The sequence below is a fragment of the Talaromyces proteolyticus genome (assembly GCF_021365285.1).
Source record: "Talaromyces proteolyticus strain PMI_201 chromosome Unknown BGW36scaffold_6, whole genome shotgun sequence".
NCBI lineage: Eukaryota > Fungi > Ascomycota > Eurotiomycetes > Eurotiales > Trichocomaceae > Talaromyces > Talaromyces proteolyticus.
The window spans coordinates 2,175,853-2,198,886 of record NW_025764282.1 but is presented as its reverse complement, the minus strand read 5'-3'; the positions used below and the strand labels follow the sequence as shown (position 1 = coordinate 2,198,886).

Sequence of the window (23,034 nt, the reverse complement as noted above, 5' to 3'; positions counted from 1 at the left end):
TTTCACCATATTTACGCCTTACATAGCAATTATTCATCAAAGATGACGCAAATGGGACTAAATGATATAGGTCTATTTTCTAGAATCAAATATGGAAGGTAGTATTATCTATCATGGAATGAGCAGCCAACCGGAACTTAAGTAGCGAGAAGTCGAGAAGTCGTGAATCTAGTCCACTATTCTTCGAAATCGTTGGTAAAATAACCCGCATTCAAATAGGAATCGGTCAAATCCCAGTCCTTCAAATAGTTGGTGCGGGCCCCGAAGGATTTAACTGTTGGTCGAAAAACCACTTCACCAAAAAGTGGTCCTCGTCATTAGTTGAGAGTAATTAATTTGGTACATATTTGGCTGACAATTCTTGAACACCATGCGAAACTAATGACTAGCTAACGATCTAGTGCTTACTGGCAATTGCTTATCGTTGCTAGTTGCATATATCGAGCCAATTATATTTTATAAACTGGGTTGGCCTCTCCTTGGGCGGACCACGAGCACATGCCTCCTCCGAAGTCCGTATCATTAAAATTTATGTTAAGCTAAAAGAATCCGCTGGGCGGATTTTCAATTCTTTATTCCGTGCCTAGTGCTGTAGTGTAAATAATTGTTTGCGTCCTGCTTCCTTAGTTGATCCTGTTTGAGCAAGAAAGAATGGTGCCTATTGGGGGCCAAGTCAAATACGGTTACCTACTTTGATTTCAACCTGATCTCAATCTGTAACAAGCCCGATTCCGATTTGCATGAGGGATTGCGGGAAATGATGAAACCATCATCAGCAGAAGACAGTGTCCCATTTCTTCAGCATGACAACGATGACATACAGAGAAAACACATTCACGGGCAAACACGGACAAAACTGTTTCGAACTTCATGCTGGCTATTCGGCATTACCAGCATTATCATCGTCACCAATATTATCTCAATAATTGTGAGCCTAGAACTATGGACTAGAAAACTCGACCAAACATGCGCCATCCATACATCAGAACATAAAAGTATGTTCACAAAAATCTTGAAACTGGTTAAGCCAAATTACTAGAGTAGAGAAGCTAGATTGACCGTGGTTCAATATAATGGTGGAAGTCGCAGTATTTACTGACAAACTTCTGAAGCACAAATCTTTCGTGACGTGAGGATTAGCTATGAATCCATACTTCTCAATGGATCATTCTCCAAGGAAACGATATATCGCCAGAAGCCCAGCCCTGAGGTAGATGAAGCATGGCTACGGTTAGGAATCGAATGTATTCTTTTCTCGGGAATGAATGTTTTGTTCTTTTTGAGAGGCTGACATTGAGAATAGACGATCCCCTTATAGTGCCTGATGAAGATGCAAAGGCGGCAGGTATCGAGCAGAACCGATTTCATATCACAGAACGCTACGGTGGGCCTGGTTATCCTGCATTTGTGGCCGGATTGCACCAGTTGCACTGCCTTGTAAGTATTTTACTAAGGTCTGACTAAATTAAAGACCTTGACTAATTGGTGACGACTGAAGAACCTCATTCGGAAAAGCCTATATTTCAACATTGACTACTATAGGACTCTTCATAAGGTGGAATTCTTAGATCGAAAAGAAATTCTGGAGTTACATATTGGTGAGTTATCATGTTTTCTTTAGCAAAGTCGAGTTTTGGGCTGTTTTGAAGCTAAGTTAGTTGCAGGGCATTGCGTCGATGTTCTTCGTCAAAGGCTGATGTGCACTGCTGATACAGAGTTGCACCCCTATATCTGGGCCGGAGACCCTCCACATGTAACACCCGATTTCAACCGTATGTATAAATGTCGAAATTTTGATGATATCCGGGAGTACGCAAAGCAAAACCAGGCGACCTGGGGACCTCAGGGACCGGACGTTGTACCAGAAGTAGGAGCACTCGTATTAGACGAGATCCCCTAAAAACAATTTGACGTTTGTAATTTCTCACTACATTGTATAAATAAATGTGTATAAGGTTCATCAATCGATACTATCCGGCGTCGAAAAGTAAATTATTGATTCTTAGGTGGGACCGAACTACCTAGACTTTGATGGAACATACGAAAAGAATAACATAGACCCTTACGAAGCAGAAGACTCTCTACCAGAAGACCATCACACGGAGTTCAATACTTTCCCTGGGCTCACCATTTTTAGCATCACCCAAATCTGGGCTTGCATGCCATGGAGCACCGGCATGTTCGGTATTCTCACCCAGAGCGGCACTATCAAATAGTTTGATAAATAAAACCTCATCCGTCCTCTGTTCAGAAACGTAGTACCATTTCAAAGGTATAAAATCATTGTTTCCACAGCTGTCGCACACGAACTTGTCCAGTCCTAAAATTGCATATTCTTTCAAAAAATCCCCACCCAGGTCTGGATGCCCTGGCACTTTATTCAGATACGGCCAATATATGAGAGAGTCGTTTTGATTGAACTTGGTTCTCGGGCATAAGGCTAAGGGGTCTCGCTGGACCTTTTTTAGAGGGCGCCAGATGCTATACGCCGCATATCGAGGTCCCAGTTTTTCCACAGAGTTGTACTTCTCGAAAATCAAATTTTCCGACTCTTTGCTTTCAGCTGAAAATGGTTGGCCGTCACATATACCGTCTTCAGCCTCTAGAATCCCGCTTTCAAGAGCACATTGGTATATATCTTGCCTTTGATGACGCAATGACTGTCGTGCCCCAAGTGGTGTATAGTCTTGATGAGGTACACGTATTGGCTGTCCTGTGGATACGTGTATATGACGGTCATAGTCTTCGTTGTTTGATTCTGAATCAACTTTCCCACCTTTCTTCTGATCAGGCTGGCTTTCATGTGGTTTCACATTGAGCCCCGTCGGTAGCTTATATACCTCAGGGACTTCGCCTCCCCGCACAATACTGTGGGTTATATATATTTCTTTAGCCCCCAATTCTTTTATTATAAGATCTTTCATCTCAGGATAGTACTTTTCAACGATAGTCTGCTCGCTTGGATAAACAACTTCGCCGTCATCGAAGTCGGGCGAAGTATTCTCAAACAACGAAGACTCGTGTTTGACAACTCCAAATCCATGGCTCTTAAGTAAGGCCTGGGGCGTATATTCCGGACGCGATATATCTGGTCTAATATCGAGAACTGGAAAACTATGTGGCTCGAGCTTTTTGAATCGCGGAGGTTGGTGGTAGTTTCGGTGCCATGGATTGTCATTTTTGGCATCTTCGTCTATGACCGGAATCGTAAATTTTCCTAGAAGATTCTGCTGGTTATCAGTTTCCAACGCCATTTCGAATTTTATTTCCCCTTATTTGATATCCTTATATAAAATGCAATACATGGATTAAATGAAGGAGATAGAGGGTAAGGTCAACATTCTTTGTGTACAATGCGAAGTTTTGCTGTGTGACACCTGCTTATTCATATGGATCCCATAATAGCTGGACGCGGTAATTATAGTACTCAGTAATGCATTGATTGCCAACGTGCCATGCGAACCTTGTTTGCTGCTTAACGAGTTTTGTTGGGAGTAAGGAAAAGCGAGCCGTTCGATCTGCGGCTGAATTGCCCCTTATTAATGAGATAACTTTTTCGTTACTGTTTCTTCGTCTTGAATCTGCGGTTTGATGCAATCCGACTTAGCGGTTTACCACTTATTTCAAGGAAGCATCACTTCCGTCCATCCAGATTCAGTATGTCATTCGCCCGGTAGATCTGGCTGGTCACACAAATTATGTTATAACTATTGGGTGACATACAAATGGGCCTCTACAGCCTTTCCAGCGGCCATTCGGATTTAGGGCATAGTTATAGCTATGCTCATTGGACATGGATTATTGATACTGCTTACATGGTGTGTCACAATGCATAGTTTGTTCGGCCCCGACCAGTAGTGCGTACAGGACCCAGGCTATGGTAAGCACTAAAAAGAGAAGGAAAAGGTTATTTTCTCGGCCTTGCTTTTAGATAGACCGTTTTGAAAGGTCGATATAAATGTATCGTTTGCAATAGAGCTGACTTGAAAATTCTTTTGATGGTACGTCAACGTCAACATCCGAAACATCCGATTGCTCAACAAGCCTCAAGATTTCAGTTCTCCCGATTCTTCATCATAGTTATATCTTTTCGAGAATGTTCTCTTCGCTTACATCCACTTTACTTTCGTAACCTCTACTAAAATTTCCAGGAAATATCCCCACTGGTAGCTAAATCATGTCTACAGGCAGATTTGGAGAATTGGCACTCATCGTTCACCATTTTTACTGGATGAAAATACCCTCCGTTATATTTAAAGAAAATGGCACGAGGATTAGTCGTCTTTTTTCCATCCTAGGACTGGCCGACGAAAAGACATTTCCATGTTGACGTGGGGTAAGGTTAAACCTCGTATCGTCAACAAGAAATTTGATTGCCGTTATCGCCAACGTGTGTCGAGTGAAAAAAAAGCCGTAAGGAAAGTTTATTGAGACATGATAGTGGGGGAAAAGGTCTCGAAAGAAAGGATGGATTCGGAAAGTGTCTTTGAGTGGTAATATCTCGTATTTCAGCCGCCTTCCAGTCAATTAACCGCATTAGGAACCCGCCTTGTGCGGGGCTTCTCACCAAATCTCAACTGTGCTTTTTGCATAACAGCAGTCGACTTCCAATTTTACCTTCAAACCACGCGAAAAATACCGTTCGAGACAATAGAAAGTTCAGTACTATTGGTTCTAGCTAGTCATGGCTGCACGAACCGCTCTCTTTGTAATCGATATTCAAAACGAGCTAGCAGTGAATGACGATACTAGAATTCCACATGCAGAGAGAATTAGAAATTCAGGAGAGAAAATTCTTCAAGCGGCTCGGACGGTCATAGACTCATATCGGGAAAAGGCAGCAACGTCACCATTCATCATCGTTTTTGTCCAGCACGAGGATAGTTGTCTGGTAGTAGGGAGCAAGCCATGGGAACTCGTGTTCAAGCCTCGCCCCAACGTCGAGCAGGAAATTCTCATATCGAAAAAGACCTGTAAGTAAACAAACACAAAGGAACAGCGTGGCAATATTTCTATTAATTACTGATATCTGTAGCCGATACCTTTGAATCCAATCCAGATCTGGCTCTACGGCTACGAACATTAAATATTGAAAAAATAGTCGCTTTCGGCCTCCAGAGCGAGTACTGTGTTGAGGCGACGTGCAAGGGCGCTTTGGAAGCCGGTTTCAATGTCACATTGCTTACTGGGGCGCATTCAACCTATGACACTAGCGAAAAAACAGCGTTAGACATCGAGAATGAGGTAGAGGAACGCCTACTCTCTCTCGGAGCCCAGATTGCCAGCTGGGAAAAGCTGTCTTTTGCATAAAGGTATTGGTTCTCTAGGATGTATCGTGAATTGCAATGGGCCTGCATTAAAATTATGCCGAAATTTTGAGAGATCCCAAAAAGATAGTTTTGGCTTAATCTCAGAGATATGACTTGCCGGTGAGCTTTTCAGATGACTGAAGGCACACTGCCTGAAGACAATCGTTAATGACTAGCCAATGGTTCATTTTGTCAAATAAGCCAACCCAACTATTGCAGCATACACCCCAAACGTTCGTATTGGCCTATACAAAGTTCGTCTCCCGAATTTGCGCTTAAGCTGTAGTTCACACTCGGGTTGATTTTACGTTGATTCTCGATTTGTCATCCTTCGTCGTACATACGTTTGTAGTCGGGTTCCTCTCAACATTCAATCTATGAGTGGCTCACTCTTACAGATCCGCAAATCTGTATTGGAAAGGTAGCTTCAGATCATTTTGTATTGTTACGAAGAGAAGATATTTAGGTAATATCTAACTGTCCCTACGCATCCCAAAGGCGACGTGCTCTACATTCTTCTCATTCAACCAGTACCTCCGATTCGTCTACTACTGAGCACATAAATGTGATACTCCTCCCGCAGCTGAATGATTCGCTCTTCTCCCAGGAGTTATCTCGGAATCATACTGAGCCTTACCCTCTGGGACTGCAAGAAGCCCCAATCTCCCGAAACGTCTCACTCATGTAGAGATTTATAGAGTAAAGCACGCACTTACCGAAATCTCGAGATCATCACCTGGAGACCCTGTTCCCACATTTTGCGCAAATCCGGACTTGAGAGAACTATGCAGACAATTCTCGTGCCGTAAAGTGGAGCGTAGAAATTTCGGCACGGTTTAGGCGCTTCAACTGGGTCAATAACTTCTTCAGCGGAGGTTCGAGGAGGTATGAAAACATGGAGAGCGCTGACTCTTTCCATATAATGCCCAGAATTCTTAGCAAAGGACTAGGAGATGCAGAGGGCTGCTGGTGCTGGAGACTCAGCGAACTGATAACCCTAATAGCCCTAAACCTATGAAATCTTAGTGACCCAAAGTCTCAGAGATAAGGTTACTCGCAAAACACAAAGTCCAACGTTTCAGTTACTCAGAACATTAATTGATTGCAGCACGTGTGATGGATCTCTATCTTAATCAGAATAACTCGATGTGTTACATATTTACACACCATAAGTTCCATACACTCAATCAGTAATACCACATGCAGTCCTTGACGACGACGTAAGATTGTATGTGATCGGGCCAATTATGTATATACTGTCCGAGAATTCTTCTCTCTACTAATCATCCTACCTACCGGGTAATAGTAGTTCCCATGACGGACTAATGATTTACCTTAATATCAAGTTTTCTTTAAGCTCATTCGCTTGTCATAAGTATAACATGTGAAACTCGAAGATAGAAATTCAGGCTACTTGTGTAGCTAAGGCTTCAAATGCTTTAACATACAGTGGTTAGACACAACTAGAAATTTATTCAACAAGAATTTAAACTTCTAAATCTGCGCAGTAGATACCTAGTACATACGTACTGTAGATGAACTATGAGTTTAAACGGACTACGTAACCAATTCTAAAAGGCGGTATATAATCTCAAAGCTGAAACACGACTTAAAAAGAGAGATGTGGGAAATTGAAAACACCCTGGTTCATACTCTGATCACCAGCGACTCTCCTCATATCTCCTATCTTCGTACACAATCTCTTCTTCTCGGCGGTCGTCTTCCCATTCCCGTCGCTCAAAGTCCTCTTCGCGTTGAAATTCTCGTTCGCGCGCAAATTCAATTTCGCGCTGCTGCTCGAGTTGTTGTTCTTCGTTATACAATTGCTGGCGGTCTCGTGCTTCTTCGTACCGCTCACGTTCTCGTTCCTCTTCGTACATGTGCTCGCGGTCACGTTCCTCTCTGCGCTGAAATTCACGTTCTTCTTCACGGCGGCGTTCTACCTCTTCTTCACGACGCTCCTCATCGCGCTCCTTTTCTTTGTCTGAAGATTTTTACTCATTAGTAAATTTATAAAGCGCAGAGAAATGAAAACCAGGGGAATACATACGCCCATCATACTCGTGCATTGCCCATGCGCCTAAAGCGGCACCCACAAGGCCTCCACCGACACCATAGGCCACATTGTGGTTCTTCTTTTGGTCAGGTTGAGGAGGAGCACCACCGTAGCCTTGCGGGCCAGGTGAAGGGCCACCATATCCCTGTGGTGGTGGAGGACCTCCGTACCCACGCTGTGGTGGTTGATTTCCATAGCCATGTGGCGGAGGAGGGCCACCGTATCCTCCGGGAGGTGGTGGTGGGCTTCCATAACCATGGGGTTGAGGAGAACCGCCATAGCCTTGCGGTCCAGGGCTCCCGTATCCCGGTGGTGGGTGGCCCCCTGGCCCTTGGGGAGAGCCGTATCCGTAACCTCCCGGTCCTGGCGGAGGCCCTCCCACGCCCCTTGAACCCGGACCAGGACTATAACCTGGTGAACGAGAATCGTGGCCGCCAGCAGGAGGACGTTCAGGGTGGTGCCACTGCTTTTGTCCAGTGCGCTGGTCAATGAAGATGTACTGGTTTTCCTGCGGAACCCATTCTGCGACCCAGCCGGGAGGGAGGGGCGGATGACCGTGGTCCTGATGCGAATACTGGTATGACATGCTGTGTCTTCTTTGCCGATTGCTGTCGCTTCGTCTTCCTCTTGATATATTTAAATGGAGGCCAGTATTCTGTCAAATGCTGGACACCGAGGCAGAACAAAAAAAAAGAATAGGAGAAGAGATGAATGGGATGACGAACGGTCAGAGCGGGGTACGCGTCTGATGTTTAATTAGATGAACCCCCGAGCAGCAAATGGTGTCTGATCCCCCGCACTAGTCACATTGCTCATGGGCCATTTTATTAACCAAGTGACCGGCGCTCGCTTTGGTGACAATTGGTGTCAATTAGTGCATGCATGACTGTCATAAGCGCCGAGTTCAGGTGGTTCGTTGCAACACACCACCATTCCTAGCCGCTGTCATTCGGTCACAGTCCTAATCCTCGACCAGTGACGAGAGGCCCCAAGAGAATAGGAAATAACGTGAGGCTATGTCGATGAGCAATGTTTCATATTTGATGATTCCTTGGTCAATAAGAGACAGCGATGGTTTCGGATCTATGGAAGACACTATGTCTGTCCCTGAAAAGGCGACTTGCATTAGGTGTTCGTCCTAGGGAGTTTGCTTCCCCATTGTGTATGCAGGAGTATATACAAAAGGTGTGCGGCACGGCGAGACCGGAGCTCCGTTCCCGGCTTGGCGTTGCCGAGGCCGCACAGCTCTACTCTGACATCTTTTTGAACTCGCATGGATAAAAAAGTCGGTAAATATCGATGATGGTTACCTACATTTGCAGGATGACGAAGCTATCTTAGATAATGATATACTAGTTCCGGAAGAGAACCTAGGAAATAAAATCATGTCTGAATTCGAGGAATGCGCAAATCTATGCAAGTTACTCGTGAAAAAGGCATCAGAATGTCTCTTATATCTTCTAATATGTCTATTCTAGTGAGTAATCAACAACCTTAATGTAAGTCCTCTTAAGCGCTGGAAAGCCTTTTGGGTCGTGCCATCCCACTGTCTCCGTTGAGAATTATGCCCACTATATTCAGCCCCCCCACAATGTTATCCAAGATGCGAGCTTGTTACTGTTCCTTGTACTTGTGAATTTGTTCCGAATCATTGTGAACTTCGCGGTGTAGAGTAAATCCAGTGGCAGCCCCAGTGTCGATATCCTCTCGTAGAACCATACTGGGAATGTAATAATCGCCGTAATTTTGACGACGATACGGAATTGGCTTCGCGGTTTGGATATTACGCACCCGCTCTCTGAGCTGTTCAGCCATGGTGTCGAACATGCTGTTGCCCATTTTGTCAACCTGATAGAGTACGAAAGGTGGTAACACCTCGAGACCAGGGTAGAAGAGAATGCCGTGTTGAATGGGGAACAATAGGTCTTCTATGGGACCATTGACGCCACGAGATGAATAATGGTCTGCCCAACCGCCCACGGTGACGATCAACATGGCGCGTTTCCCGGACAAAATACCCTCGCCATATCTATCCCCCCAGCGCTTGTCGTTGTGCTCTCCAACCCCATAGGCGAATCCACATGAAAATACTCGGTCCACCCATCCTTTCAGAATAGCAGGCATCGTGAACCACCAGAGAGGAAACTGTAGAATCACAGTATCTGCCCACAACAGCTTCTCCTGTTCAGCCAGCACGTCCTCCGTAAGACCATGCGAACTGTACCCCGTTTTGGATGCGGATGCCACTCTGAGTGGGAGCTCCTTCGACAGCAATGGGAAATCGTCTCGATCTATGTTGCATTTCCAATTCATTGCATACAGATCGGACACGCGAACCTCATGGCCTTGAGCTTCAAGTTCTTGCACCGCGACCTGGCAAAGCGCTGAACTCAGCGATTGGGGCTCTGGGTGGGCGAAGACGAGAAAGACTTTCATTCTGTGAATATTTCTGTGGAACGCTCACTTGTGTCCTTGGTCTATGCCGCAAGAATTGAGAGTACTGAGAGCAGACTGGCCTCATATATATACACACATTCTTACATGTTTTGTCAGCAACTCAAACGTCTAAGTATCTACTTATACGGAGATAGGGCTATGTAGACGGAGGTCCGCTCGGGCCGAGAGGCACAATTGATATGATACAAGTTTCTCTCCGTGTGGGAGATCCTCGTATCCTCCCACTCGGAGATCCAGATATATGAGGATTGGGGATTCTCCGAACCTACCCAATCTAGCACTGGTGAGTGGTTTCGATTTATAATTTGCGCTTCTAGCGTGATTTTGAGCTCGTAATCCCGTTGAACCATTTGTAAGCAAGCGAACATTGAATGAGACAACCAAGTGTTACCCAATCATTGTTCAAACAATCAAACTGCTCGCGAGAAATGCCCCAAAAACATATCCTAACAGTTAACAAGTGGAGCTGGTGTGGATAACATTTGAAAAAGAGCCTATTTTCGCTTGCTAATACGAGTTTAATTTTAAGGTTGTTTTGTATAATTTTTAAATAAATAGAGCTTAAGATATTATAAAGAAGTAAGCCAAGAATCATACAACTATAGAGCATCTAATTGAAGAATCATCTCTCTGATACCTACATGTAATAATGAATTTAGCCTTAAATATTCAATATTCAATGTGATGTTGAATATTAAATGTGATGAATGGGGGAATATTTAAAGAAGAGACCGGAGTTCTGCCCGAGCTCCCCGGCTTGGCGGCGGTATTTATCTGCGCGCGCCTTCTGTTCTTCGTCTTCCTCTTCTATCAATTGATCATCGCAACGCAAATGCAGTCGATCGAGGCCAGACATGCTGAGACTGCAATTCTCGCTATCCCGTGCTGGCAGAGCCTCGACTCCGTATCGGACCGTTCGTCATGCAGCGACTAAATCTCCGCCAAGGCAGCCTGCTGAGATAGACCTCGACACAACATCACCACAAGACCCCGAACCACCGATTCCTCCTCCTCCACCCCCGCTCGTAAAGATCGAAAACGGGTCCTTTTATCGTTCGTATCCATCAGACTTGGCACCCGGTCCCAAAGACGCACCTCTTCTGAGCAATGTTGATTTCATATTGCCTGCTCGACTCGCGGTGGAATTGCCCAAACCCGTCAAGGACACGGTCAGGGCAAGGATGAAATATAAAAGAGAGGTCCGTCTCGAAAATACGGTCCGCAAATTGCAGGGGCCGTTTCATTGGGCTTTCATAGGCCCTGGAAGCTCTACGCTTTTTGACATCATCCGCGGCCAGCATATTGCTGTGCCACCGAACTCGCGTTCATACCCCTACTTGTCCTCAGACAAATTCACCCCATCGGACCCGAAGCTAAGGCATTCGTTTAATGCTATTCAATTTGTCGGCTTTGGCGGTGAGGGGTCACAGGCCACCGGAGGAACCAGGGGGGCGTATCTCAGTGCACGATACGAGAGTCTACGTGAAGACACCGACTGGACGGTCCGCCAATATCTGAAGGGCCAAACGGAATTAAATCCTTTGGAAGGGCAAGAATGGGGGAAGATTCACGATGAGATTCATTTCCAGGAGATTGTGAACAGTTTCAAACTACAAGAGCTTTTGGATATGCCTGTGTCTAACCTGAGCAATGGCCAAACAAGGCGTACTCGTATAGCTAAAGCTCTATTAGCGAAGCCAGAACTCATTCTCCTAGACGAACCCTTAAGTAAGTCTCAAAATACCCCGTAAACCCTTGAAATTGCAAAATAACTCTGGATTAGTGGGTCTTGACCCTGTGACTAGTGATAGCATATCTTCGCTCCTTTGTAGTTTCGCACAGAAATCTACACCTCGAGTCATTATATCCCTTCGCCCACAGGACCCTTTACCCGAATGGATTACCCACGTCGCAGTTCTCAATGGAGATCATGTTGCTTATCAAGGGGACAAAGCCAGCTTCATCAAGTGTGCTCATCGACTCACTGCCTCGCCTCATGTGGGCGTCAAGGGTTCACAGTTATTACGGCCTCTTTTCCAGGAAGGGGGCCTCTTTCAAGGCTGCTATGTTCCTCCTCTTGACCTGAAAAGGACGGCAAGATGGAGCTCGATGGAAAAAAAAAGAGCGAAGTCAATCACGCCTATTTCCATGAATGGCGAGCCTATCATACAGATGGAAGGCGTTCGCGTACAGTATGGGGGAAAAGTTGTACTTGGAAATTGGAAGCAAGATGTAGCTGGTGAAGATCACGGCAAGCCAGGACTACATTGGAAAGTCCGCCGTGGCCAGCGCTGGGCGATCCTAGGAGCGAATGGATCCGGCAAAACAACATTATTGTCCGTAATAACTTCAGACCACCCACAGGCATATGCACTGCCTGTCCGCTTATTTGGTCGTTCTCGTCTTCCGGAAGTGGGAAAACCAGGTATCTCAATTTTTGACCTGCAATCTCGGATCGGCCATTCTTCGCCTGAAGTCCACGCCTTCTTCCCGCGGCAGCTTACGGTCCGGGCAGCGATTGAATCCGCATGGGCAGACACCTTTCTCTCAAAGCCGACTTTGAGTTATGAGATTGATACGCTTATTGATCGAGTGCTTGAACACTTCAAGCCAGAACTAGACAACAGTCCCGGTCCAGAGCTTCCTATCAAAGCCGAAACCGACCTTTCCTTTATTCCCCTGCACTTTCAAAAAAAGGTATTGGCTGAGAACTTTCTAAGTCAACGTTATCGCTACCCATTGCCGCCATCGTCCGTTCATGAATACGCCGACACAATAACCTTCGGCCAACTCAATATGGCCCAACAGCGTTTAGTATTGTTCATACGGGCTATCATCAAAAAACAAGATTTAATAATTCTAGACGAAGCTTTCTCTGGCATGTCGCCATCGATGCGCGAGAAATGTTTTGCTCTCCTAGAACCTGACCCCGACGCCAACGAGACATTAAGCAATACAAAATTCCAGATTCCCCATCTCGGTCCTGACCAGTCCCTCATTGTGGTCAGTCACCTCCGCAGTGAAATCCCAGACTCTGTTCGTTTCTGGATGCGTCTCCCTTCAGACGTTGGCGACAACGAAACGCTGCCATTCGCCATGGGCCTTCTTCCGGATGGTATTAATCTAGCATCCGACGAAACAGTTTGGCGAAATATCTGGTCTGTGGATACACTGCCTTATAAAAAGATCGACTCTGCCAGTGACGGCGAGGGGATCCCAAACGACGCCGAAAAATACCACTACCTTGTTCCGGTGAACCCCGAGAAGCAAGAAAAATAATTGCATTTACATCATGATCAGCGTTGCATTTTCTTCTCTATGTATATACTTATACTGTATATTCCTCAGGCGTCTGTATTTTGATGTTCTAGAGTTTATTTAGAAGGGTCTAGAGTTTACCCGTATCTGCTGATCCTCGGATGCTCAACATAATGAAACGACGATACCTTGACGTTTTCTATAAATATCCAGTGATTTTATCCTTCAACTCTGGCGACCAAAGGTGGAAAATCAGATCAACCGATCCCAAAAACCTCCATCGACAATCATTTGAAAGAGTCATCAAATCATTATCGCCTATATGGCCTAACTACACACCAGGAACTGTGAAATCAGTAAGATTCGGCCAATTACCTAGTTTTCCCGGATCCCCTCCGATTCGCACAAACGTGCTGACCGACGGGGTCGGCCCGTCAACGATGAACAGGTGAAACCAACCAGGAGGAGAAGTCCACGGGTCCGGCGGAGCAGTGATGGTACACTGGCTACCTTGACAGGTGAATGCTGGGAAGAAAGTGCGATGCCCGAAACTGTTACCATGTGTGCTTGAGACGAGACCTATAAGGGATACCTTCAGGTTGGCAACGTTGCCGGCGGTAACTGTGATACTATACGTTCCTCCATATGCCCAGTCGGTTTCGGTGATGGTGAATGCCGGTCGTGAGGCGCCAGATAGGAGATACGGCGGAATGAATACCTCTACTCGGTATTCTTGAGGATTAACACCATCCTCAGGGTCGGAACCAGAGACCAACACACGCCCATCAGGAAGAAGAATTGCCTCGGAGTGGTATAGACGAGCTACGGTGGTATTTGCCATCACCGTCATACGCTGGTTCACTGGCTTGCTTGGGTCGTAAAGAACAGCATTTAGGTTAGGGCTGGTAGCAAGGCCAAATCCGGCCACACCCTGGTGGGCCCCGTTCATTATAAGGAATGTACCGTCTGGGAGCGGCGCTATGCAAGTCATGACCCGCTTCGAAGGCTATTCGATTGTCAGTTATCATATATTTATGCTCAATACAGGTGGCCTACCATGCGTTCAATAGTCCAGGTTTGTCCCGGAACATCGGGTTGGATGGACAAACAATTATCGATGGCATCCCCACCGTAAGGCGTTGAACCACCGCATATCAGAACCCTCACAGGGTCTGTGTATGGAGCGTATTGAGGGAAGAACACCATTGTGCCTTCGAGAGGATAAGTGCGCCCACCGAGATCATTGTTGACGGCGCCGGGCATGTTTGGCAGTGACCGGATCGTCTGGAATGAGGCCTCATCCAATAAACGAGCCTCATTGTAGTAGGCTGCTAGAATTGTCTTCGAAGGCATCACCGCCATGAATGGATACAAGTTGTTGGGATCTGTACGTTGCAGCCAATCCATATAGAGCGTGGGTCCGACAGTAGGCAGAATTTCTAGGGTAGGCACAGGCGGCCCATTGGACCCTGTCTCACCACCAACAATCAAGATCGAGCCGTTAGCCATAATCATACCAGAAGGATACCAGCGGCCATCCTGGAGTGAAAGCTCCGCCTGGTTTTCCTGCCAGTCATTGACACTGGGCTTGCCCGGGGAACCATCTGGCCAGTAAAGCCGGATACCTTCAGTAGACACTCCCGACCATCCACCAACAGTAAGCTGTCTTCCAGCTTTGTCTGGAAGCACGAGGCCAGCGGAGCAGAAAATGTCGGTCTTGACGTGCATCGGTCGCCATGAGTTGTTGAAATCGTTCGCGTAGAATAGATCTAGTTCATACGCTCCAGTGGTATTTGGCGGCCCAGTTCCCCATTTCTCCAAGAAAGTGACCTTGCCATTAATATTGACTGTGGTCATCAAGGGCACTACAACGCCTCCAATAAGGAATTCATAGAGACCAGCATTATTCCCTGAAGCATAGGTCCACTCGTACAATGGGGTATCTCCTTCCCAAATGTAATAATTAAGTAGATTTCCGGCACCACAGTAGTGAATTGGATCGCCCGTGCAAATCATATTGCATTGAGAATCATCGACGATTTGAACACCAGCCCCGATATCGAAAGTATCACCGCAGACTACACTGTGTTAACCTGACGTAACAATTCACTGTATAGAGTCAGAACCTACAGCACTGTTGACCATACTCCATGCCGGCTGCTTGGAATCCATATTCTTGGCAACGGGAGAGACATGCGGAGGCCGAGTTGTTGTTTGCGTAGGTGAGCATGTAGGGGAAGGTCCTTGTGTTATTGACGTTGTCCCTACGGAGTATCAGCTTGAGTCGCAACTTATACTAAATCCAGAAATGGAATAATGTGGGGACATACTGGAGACAGCCTTTATACACCCAAGACCCGGGTAAGTTGGTTTTCTGTGGTGTTGGGACCGGTAGTACCGTAATTGTAGCATTAGAATAGACGCTGAGTAGACTCGGCCCGCCGCAAATTTCACCGGTATTCCCGGCGCAGGTCATGGCACACTGGGAGTCTGAGCTTGCTAATGAAGCATTGTTATGGATATAGTTATCACAGAAACACTGATCAGAATACTCCATGCCTGCCACGCTATATCCCAATGATATACACTGGCTCACGCAGGATGCAATAGTCATGTTGGGGTTGTCGTTTTCTTGGGTGAGCATGGAACGAACGCCGCCGATGTTATCTAGATAGCAGCCTTTATAGGACCACCCCGATGGAAGCCCAGAAGCAGCGGCCGTGGTAGTGGCACTGGTGGTTGTTGAGAGAGTAGTAGTGCCTATGCTAGTAGTTGTTGTAGTACTGACAACCGCCGTCGTGCTCGTGGATGACGTGGTACTAGAAGATACAGTTGTGCTCGTCGTAGTCACGGGCACAGTTGTGGATTGAGATGAGGTGACGGTAGATGATATGCCACTGGAAGTAACTGAACTTGACGAGGTTGTTATGATACTCGAGCCAAGCTCGTACACATCGAGTCTATTACTGCCACCGCAAAATTCACTGCCGTTTCCAGCACATGCGTATGAACAGTCAGTGACGAGCTGTTTAGTGCTACCTACTGCCAGAGTATTACCGCAATAACATTCCTGATAGTACTCCACGCCGAAATAAGTCGCGCCATTGCAGAAGGTAGCACAGGCTTCCACTGTCATATTGCCACTATATGTGTAAGCACCAGAAAGACTGCGAGAGGCAGCAGTATCGTTATAACATCCCAGGTATTGATAACCTGGGATGTTAGTTCCTCCTGGATTCACATAGTTATTGTTTGTATAGACCGATAATCTGTTAGGCCCACCGCAGGCTTCAGTACTGTCCCCTCCACAGGACATGCTGCAATCTGAGTCTGCAGTGTGTGTAGATGAGCTGCCTATACTGTTGCCACAAAAACACTGGGTTGAATATTCAGTTCCGAAGTATGGATAGCCACTACAGAAGCTGGAGCACTCCGCAAGAGTCATTTTATTGTCACTGGTAGTGGCAGCTTGGAACGTTCTAGAGTTGACATCGTCGGTATAGCAACCATTGTAGCTATAAGGAACTGGGCTAGAGCCGCTGAGTGTCGAACAAGAGCCGGTAAGCGCTGTGCTTTTAAAGCTATCCGAGGATGTTCCAACAGAAACGCCGAATTTGGATGTAGTAATTTGGCTGGGTGTGAGAGAATAGCTCCCGCTGTACAGGATGTAGGCGCCAATTGTGGCCGTCTTTGTCATTGTCAAGTTGGAAGTGGATAGACCTGGGACTACGCAGCAGGATCTGGGTGTTTTAACCTCTACTGCCAAGGTCGGCGCGCTTAAAGAAGTTGTATTCCGGACCTACAACATGGAGATTAGTCTTCATGTTTGTTTTTAATCTATCAGACTTCCTTACTGCGGCGGTGACTGTCATTTGATAATTACCGTTACTATCAGTTGCCTTCGCTATGCAACTTTGCGGACTCTGAAATAATATACCGTCCTGAACTGGATAACCAATACCATTGTTATCATACGTCACTGTATTGCCATTCGAAGTCACCTGGACTGTAAATGATGAGATAGAAGTTGCGATGGGAAATGTTGTGGAAAAGCTATAGAACTGTATATCCAGATCGTTAGACATGTGTCTCCATGGGGGATAGAGGACCTACAGCAAAAGAATCATCGAAACCATTGGTTGTTCCCGCATACTGCGTCGTAATATGGCAAGATCCGCATGTAGATTTTCCATTACGGTCAACATATACAAGTTGAACGCTCGAAATACTACTTTCCGTTACATTGGTTGTGCGAACACGTATCTGACCTGTAAATTGAAGCTCGGTACCACCGGACTGGATGGTTAATTGCAAGTTGTTCGGTTTGACCTCATAGGGAGCAATTGGGTCAGTGAGAACCACTCCAGTCGGAACGACCTCTATCATTCGCTGCAGCATCACCTGGCAGCGGGATTGAAAGTACGTTGGGTCAGCCATGAGACCAATCGTGACATTTTTGTCTGCCGTGAAAACAGCCACATCTGAGTCGTAGGTGTTTTGAATTGATAGGGGAGAAGCTAGTGCATCTGAGCTATTTCCAGCAAGATATTCCGATGCAATCTTTTCATCAAATGCTGTCGTCGAATCAAAGTGTTCATAATCATTTGAGACAGTTCCTGGCTTCAGAGCCTCGGGAAAATTACTGGCATGAACGCCTCCAATGGTGTGACCGCAAGCCGTGAGCGCGATCATTTCTGACACATTGAAGCCCATCCGTAAAAACTGCTGAGTAAACGTATACTGCGAATTCTGCGGCAACGGTACTCCAATCGGGCCAGCTGCAGTGGCATCTATGCGGCCAGTGCGAATAGGTATAACTGGACCGCCACAAACCCGGACAGACGCGTACACGCCAAGCGCAATGAGGTCTGCCAGTGAAGAGCGAGATGAAAGAAATGGGGAGAGAGAGTTAAGAGTTGTATTGAACGCAGTACCAATGTTTTCACCACCATTCCCTGCTAACTCGTACTGCAGGGAAGCATCCAGTCCACCGACTCCGGTGTTGACATTACCCGGCGCCATGTCGTGGAAAGCTGTTCGAAGCCATTCTGCGGAAGCAATTCTAGAAGGGCCTTGTTGGGAGAAGGAACAGGGCGTGATGTCAGCTGGGAAAGCTCTCGCCTGATAGCCCGTATTCAGGAACATTATATCTTCCAACTCGTCTATAGAGGAGGGCCATGTTGGTAGTCCTGCAACAGACTGCAGTATCGAACTGGCTAGCGCCAGAAACAGAAACCAAGAATCCATCATCAGTTAGAAAATGGATGACCCCTGTTGGCCGGTGACCGTCCTTCGCAAAATAAGTTCCCCTGGTTACACTTAACTGCCCAGGAGGAATTAAATTAAATTATTACTATTGCTTTTGCTGCAAGAACTTCGTTGCCTCATACTTGCCTTATAAAATGCAGTAGGCTTCTGGAAGCTAAATCCGTCAGATGACACATCAGACAAATACTGCTTACCCCGAAGACAACAGCAAATCCAATTGGCATTTTTCAATTACCGCGTGGGTGCTGATTGGCTCGAAATGTTCCCCATTTCGACAGAGACGCGACTCATACGATGCGCATAGCTCCCCATCTCCGGTGCAAATTTTCCTAGAAGTCCCAGCTTATAGGTAAAGTCTCAGCCTCTCTGTTTACTAAGGCATGCCTGCATATGAGCTGAGCTCTGAGCTAAAGACCGAAAGGATGGGATAAGACCTAGCGAATGGCGAGGCTGAAAATGACAATCTTGCAGCCACAGTATGTTTGCCTTAATTATTTTTGAAAGTTCTAGGCCTTTGGGCAGCTTTGTTAGCGGGAAATCAAAAGAGGCAACTGAGTAATATCCACTCCTAGTTCAAGAAACTACATTTAATACTAAAATTTCAGTAGATGTTTATGTAGCAACGTTAATTGCCGTGTTAGGAATTATGTTGATTTTACTAATATAGATTGTCCATTTTCCTGTTCAATCCATAATAGACCCTCTGGAGAGGCTTCAAATAAACCTGTTTAGACTAATGTACTTAAGAGCCAATCGCTGATATCAATAATAGCTCTGGGCCACGCGTTATAAACATATCTAGTGATAATCCGACTGGTTATCCTACATACGAATATGTCGGCCTACATAAGGGCCAAATTAATTACCGCTACCCTTGAGGTTGACCCTTTTTGGTGTGGCCATTTTATGGCCGATAGAATAATACATGATATTGACCAAAATAACAGTGATCTGAAAAACCGGACGTATGCAGGTCCGATACGGTATAGGTCATATCAAGTGCCTAGGGGGCCAGGACCCATAAATACGATCCAACGTATCTAATTTTCAAGTCGGGACCGGACCCGCACCAGGTCTAGATTTCTCTCTCAAATTTTAGTATCACAGGCCTCAAAGCAGCATTGCGAACATTCTTGGCTATGTTTATTGTCTCATAGCACGGTGTAGTGTCTGTCTTTTAAGCCTCGTCAGTATTTGCAATATGTAGCAGTCAGCTGCTCTTTTCGCCGGCCCATATGGCCAAGCCTGGTAATTAAAAACCAACAGCCTACAGGTAGGATGATATTCTATACATCCCTGTCATTATTGTGACTTCTTTGATACGCTCCTCGGCTCTTTTTCCTACGCCTTGAGAGACAATATCCTGCACTATACTATATTTGTTCTCCTCTCCCAAGTAACTACTTAATCGGGAGGACCCCGACACGTGTCTGATTATTGCCATGCTCTTCGGACTAATTAGCTACTACTGCTGCAAGGATCAGAACGATGCGTGAGAAGCGGGTCCGTAGCACCATCGCCGATCAGCTTTGCTAGCGCATCTGGCCGCCTTATTATGTCGCCGTTTTTATTATGGACTGGCTGAACTTTATCCGGTGTAGATGTATATAGGTAAATACTGAGGCACGTACTCCGGGGTATATCGGTCGGTGTATGCCTTGTGCAGAAGAATCTGAGTTTACATCATATATTACACGTAATAATAATTATGCTATTTATACATGTCCATAAACAAAATGGCGTCATGCAATGTAACAAGGCGGTTGTCGGGGATGCAAGCCTCCCTTGGCGAGGACGGGAATTTTACAGATAAGGTAATGGGGCTTGTGGCGTGCGTAAAATCTAATACATCACATATAGAATACGATACCTTACGTTTATTATCTCGATGTCGTATTTAATATTAATTAGATATATTAGATACATATTTCGAAGAGATACAATGTAATTACAATGTAACTTCTGTTGGGAAGTATTAATTTTGATGACGCTCAACGCTTTATCTCAGTATAAACTTTAGATATATTCCGACATGTATCTTCGTGTGGATCGTTCAAAAATATGATGCGGTAAGAAAGATTCAAAATATTATCTTAGCTTAGGGGCAGGCGCCTTGCTGCCACATCTTCACCGATTTCACCGTCATTCCGTGAGAGACCCCGGTCCCATTTGACCAAGTGGGATACCACTGATTAATACCTAGACCGTGAAAATACCATGTCAGGAATATAACGATCTGGATGTAACAATACAATCTGATCGGTCGAACTCACCTGAGTAGAAATCTGCCGCGCCATTGCCGGCATCTGTCCAAGGTTTATTCCCAATGCCGTCCACGAACCATCCATTCGTGCCCCCAACCGCGACATCAAGTATCAAGTAGAAGGGTTGGTCAAAAGGGGTGTTAGGTTTGCCGGTACGCGACCATGGATCCGCTACCAGAGAATTGTTGGCTGTGTGCCCGGTAAATCGGCCGCGTTGAAACATATTTGTGTTTTTGGGAAAGGCCCAGTACATGACCTGCTGAAGGGGACTGTCAACCCACGTATACAAGTAGTCCTCTGACCACTCAAGGCCAAAAGTGTGAAACCCTTTGGAGAAGTCTGTTCGACGGAGGGCTTTTCCGCGCGTGGTGAGCCAATATGCGTCAAAATCAACGCTCGGGCCTAGAAAAGCGGAAACTTAGTTTACACCCTGATATATTTCGGAGAAATCTGAAATATTCAGACTAACCCCAGTGAATACTACTCGACATGGTGTCCCGGCCGCCATTAGGGTAGGAGACATCATTGCCTCTACTTTCAGAAATATCAATCTCGCCGCTGGCGGGCCACGCCCCGTAAACGTTGTCCTGGGGCATCATCCCTATAAGTTGAGTAAGCCATTTTGACTCCAGAGTAAAGTTAGTATAGTATTTTAAGCTTACAAATTGCCGGCCATAGCCAGTCTCCAGCTGGAAGCCGGGCGACGACCTCGACACGGCCGTATGTGATGGATTTGCTGCCATTCGTATTCAAACGTGCGGAGCGGACCGGGTTAATTATTGTCCTCAACGTGCTGTTCGAGTGCACTGAGCATGCCTCATTGGTTGTACCTGTGCAACTACCATCGCCGCCAGCTTTTGTAAGATTCAGTGTGTAACCATTGATGATCTCGGCCGCGGTGATAGACGTCGTGTTGGTAGTAAGGGTAGGAACAAGGTGAAGGCCTTCGTCGTCCACAAAGGCATTGTGGTCATCGGTAGTTGTCCAGTCAAATTCACCCGTGCCAAAGCCACCGACCTAAGAGAAACAGTAAGCTATCGTGGCGAATAATACTATGGAGCCAAGGGATATACCTGAACTTCACGAGTCCACACGCTCGTATCGAGGGTCGAAAAGGTATCGTCTAAAATGAGACAATACTGTATCTAGTTAGCCGGGAAAGCGGGGTTATAAATGAGATTAACTGACACTGTGCTTGGGTACTTCAGCTGTGGCATGGTAGTTGATATAACCGCTGACGGCTAATCCAGCAACAAGAAATCCATAGATGATATAGTTATTCATGCGGGTTCTTTTCAGTCGTTTATCGTCGAGCCAGGGCCGTTCATATTCGCCAGTTAATAGATAACTCTTAAACCTTCGTTTTAATGGAGCACGAGCATAGGTTGAATCTCGACTGTAGACCACCGAATCTTGAATACTGACTTGATGTGCGGAGCTGGCGGAACTGGGCACGACACTGGGCACGGCACTGGGTGCCTTGCTATCTGAGAATGGGTTGTTCAAGTCCATTGTAGATTTTCCTACCAGTTTTCTGTTGAATACATGTAAGCGACGAAGTTCATATGGTGTGATATATCATGGTTTTATAGAAATTGGCGTTAGCTCCGTGTCATTGGCATTCTTATTAGATAGGGCTGTAGTAAATTTTCCAAGGGCTAGACAATTGCACCGCCTTGTAACAGCTTGAAAAGTAAAAACACGAGATATGCCGATAAATAAACATAATATGCAAGGAATATTGTTGAATCACCTAGCTACAAGATTGCTAGTCTAATCTGCTACTTGTTTAGCGCATTACAGTACCGGATGCACGGTTTCAATGCAGCCTTCGCGAAAGTTCTTGCGCAGAGGTGGCTGTGATATCGCACGTATCGGATCAGCTATATGCAGGTCTCATGTTTGCTTCCAGCATTTGGAGTTGAACACCGGTTCATTGGCGGGTTTACTTGCCAAAAGCACCTACACCATCCTCTCCACTTCGTCGGATGATTATAGCTCTCAATACGTGGCTGGGAGGCGCCGACCACGAAGCTACATACTATGGCACAAGATCCGCCTTCCTCAGTCATTATTCATCTACTCGACCAGGATTATGATAAAAGAAGAATGCTCACATGGTAATTTCAGGCGACTGGACCTGACAGGGGATACACTGTGGAGGCCATGCAGTCCCCAGTGTATCATTGATGACAGGGTAAGATATTAATAGCCATGTGAAAATATCTCTTTATATTAGCCGTATTTCACACTAACGCACCTAAGGGTGTCAATAATATGTATATGAAACAAATAATAAGTCAACTGCATCCGCACTGACATTCTCCGATTCCAATGATTATCCCTTCTTCCTTCTTGCTTGAGTCTTCTACTACAAATTCACGATGGCCTTCGTGATTCAGCCTATAACGAGTCATGGTTA

At 45.9% G+C, this 23,034-nt stretch overlaps 8 protein-coding genes across 8 annotated transcripts; 3 read left to right on the top strand and 5 right to left on the bottom strand.

The window, feature by feature from the left end:
* Nucleotides 1–1,117: 1,117 nt before the first annotated feature.
* Nucleotides 1,118–1,900, top strand: BGW36DRAFT_295718 (uncharacterized protein; the record flags this gene model as incomplete). Its single annotated transcript, XM_046211204.1, has 4 exons — nucleotides 1,118–1,244; nucleotides 1,304–1,437; nucleotides 1,499–1,598; nucleotides 1,665–1,900. Coding segments are annotated over 4 exons (597 nt in total), but the record flags the coding sequence as incomplete, so codon positions are not given.
* Nucleotides 1,901–2,081: 181 nt separating this feature from the next.
* On the bottom strand, nucleotides 2,082–3,254 carry BGW36DRAFT_427810 (GA4 desaturase; the record flags this gene model as incomplete). The annotated part of the gene is made up of 1 exon (XM_046220457.1): nucleotides 2,082–3,254. The coding sequence occupies one exon, from the start codon at nucleotides 3,252–3,254 to the stop codon at nucleotides 2,082–2,084; it is 1,173 nt and encodes a 390-aa protein (XP_046072566.1).
* Nucleotides 3,255–4,684: 1,430 nt separating this feature from the next.
* Nucleotides 4,685–5,310, top strand: BGW36DRAFT_295088 (Isochorismatase-like protein; the record flags this gene model as incomplete). The annotated part of the gene is made up of 2 exons (XM_046211148.1): nucleotides 4,685–4,973; nucleotides 5,036–5,310. The coding sequence occupies 2 exons, from the start codon at nucleotides 4,685–4,687 to the stop codon at nucleotides 5,308–5,310; spliced, it is 564 nt and encodes a 187-aa protein (XP_046072565.1).
* Nucleotides 5,311–6,967: 1,657 nt separating this feature from the next.
* Nucleotides 6,968–7,951, bottom strand: BGW36DRAFT_397490 (uncharacterized protein; the record flags this gene model as incomplete). The annotated part of the gene is made up of 2 exons (XM_046218306.1): nucleotides 6,968–7,293; nucleotides 7,360–7,951. The coding sequence occupies 2 exons, from the start codon at nucleotides 7,949–7,951 to the stop codon at nucleotides 6,968–6,970; spliced, it is 918 nt and encodes a 305-aa protein (XP_046072564.1).
* An 864-nt stretch (nucleotides 7,952–8,815) lies between these two features.
* On the bottom strand, nucleotides 8,816–10,101 carry BGW36DRAFT_379590 (ribosyldihydronicotinamide dehydrogenase). The gene has a single exon (XM_046216226.1). It carries the CDS (start codon nucleotides 9,799–9,801, stop codon nucleotides 8,980–8,982), a length of 822 nt encoding a protein of 273 aa, XP_046072563.1. The 5' UTR covers nucleotides 9,802–10,101; the 3' UTR covers nucleotides 8,816–8,979.
* A 740-nt stretch (nucleotides 10,102–10,841) lies between these two features.
* BGW36DRAFT_263917 (P-loop containing nucleoside triphosphate hydrolase protein) lies at nucleotides 10,842–13,074 on the top strand (the record flags this gene model as incomplete). Its single annotated transcript, XM_046210102.1, has 2 exons — nucleotides 10,842–11,550; nucleotides 11,606–13,074. Coding segments are annotated over 2 exons (2,178 nt in total), but the record flags the coding sequence as incomplete, so codon positions are not given.
* Nucleotides 13,075–13,411: 337 nt separating this feature from the next.
* On the bottom strand, nucleotides 13,412–18,486 carry BGW36DRAFT_342071 (uncharacterized protein; the record flags this gene model as incomplete). Its single annotated transcript, XM_046213113.1, has 6 exons — nucleotides 17,194–18,486; nucleotides 16,935–17,141; nucleotides 15,411–16,879; nucleotides 15,211–15,344; nucleotides 14,137–15,158; nucleotides 13,412–14,086 (listed from the first exon to the last, which is right to left on the bottom strand). Exons 1-6 carry the CDS (start codon nucleotides 18,328–18,330, stop codon nucleotides 13,412–13,414), a joined length of 4,644 nt encoding a protein of 1,547 aa, XP_046072561.1. The 5' UTR covers nucleotides 18,331–18,486.
* Nucleotides 18,487–20,446: 1,960 nt separating this feature from the next.
* BGW36DRAFT_296482 (putative gram-negative bacteria binding protein) lies at nucleotides 20,447–22,124 on the bottom strand (the record flags this gene model as incomplete). The annotated part of the gene is made up of 6 exons (XM_046211276.1): nucleotides 20,447–20,547; nucleotides 20,622–21,014; nucleotides 21,082–21,213; nucleotides 21,275–21,629; nucleotides 21,686–21,751; nucleotides 21,801–22,124. The coding sequence occupies 6 exons, from the start codon at nucleotides 22,122–22,124 to the stop codon at nucleotides 20,447–20,449; spliced, it is 1,371 nt and encodes a 456-aa protein (XP_046072560.1).
* Nucleotides 22,125–23,034: the final 910 nt, after the last annotated feature.

Bases quoted from the DNA above. Each gene is read 5' to 3' on its own strand.
- BGW36DRAFT_379590 (XM_046216226.1), bottom strand. From the start codon at position 9,801: ATGAAAGTCTTTCTCGTCTTCGCCCACCCAGAGCCCCAATCGCTGAGT.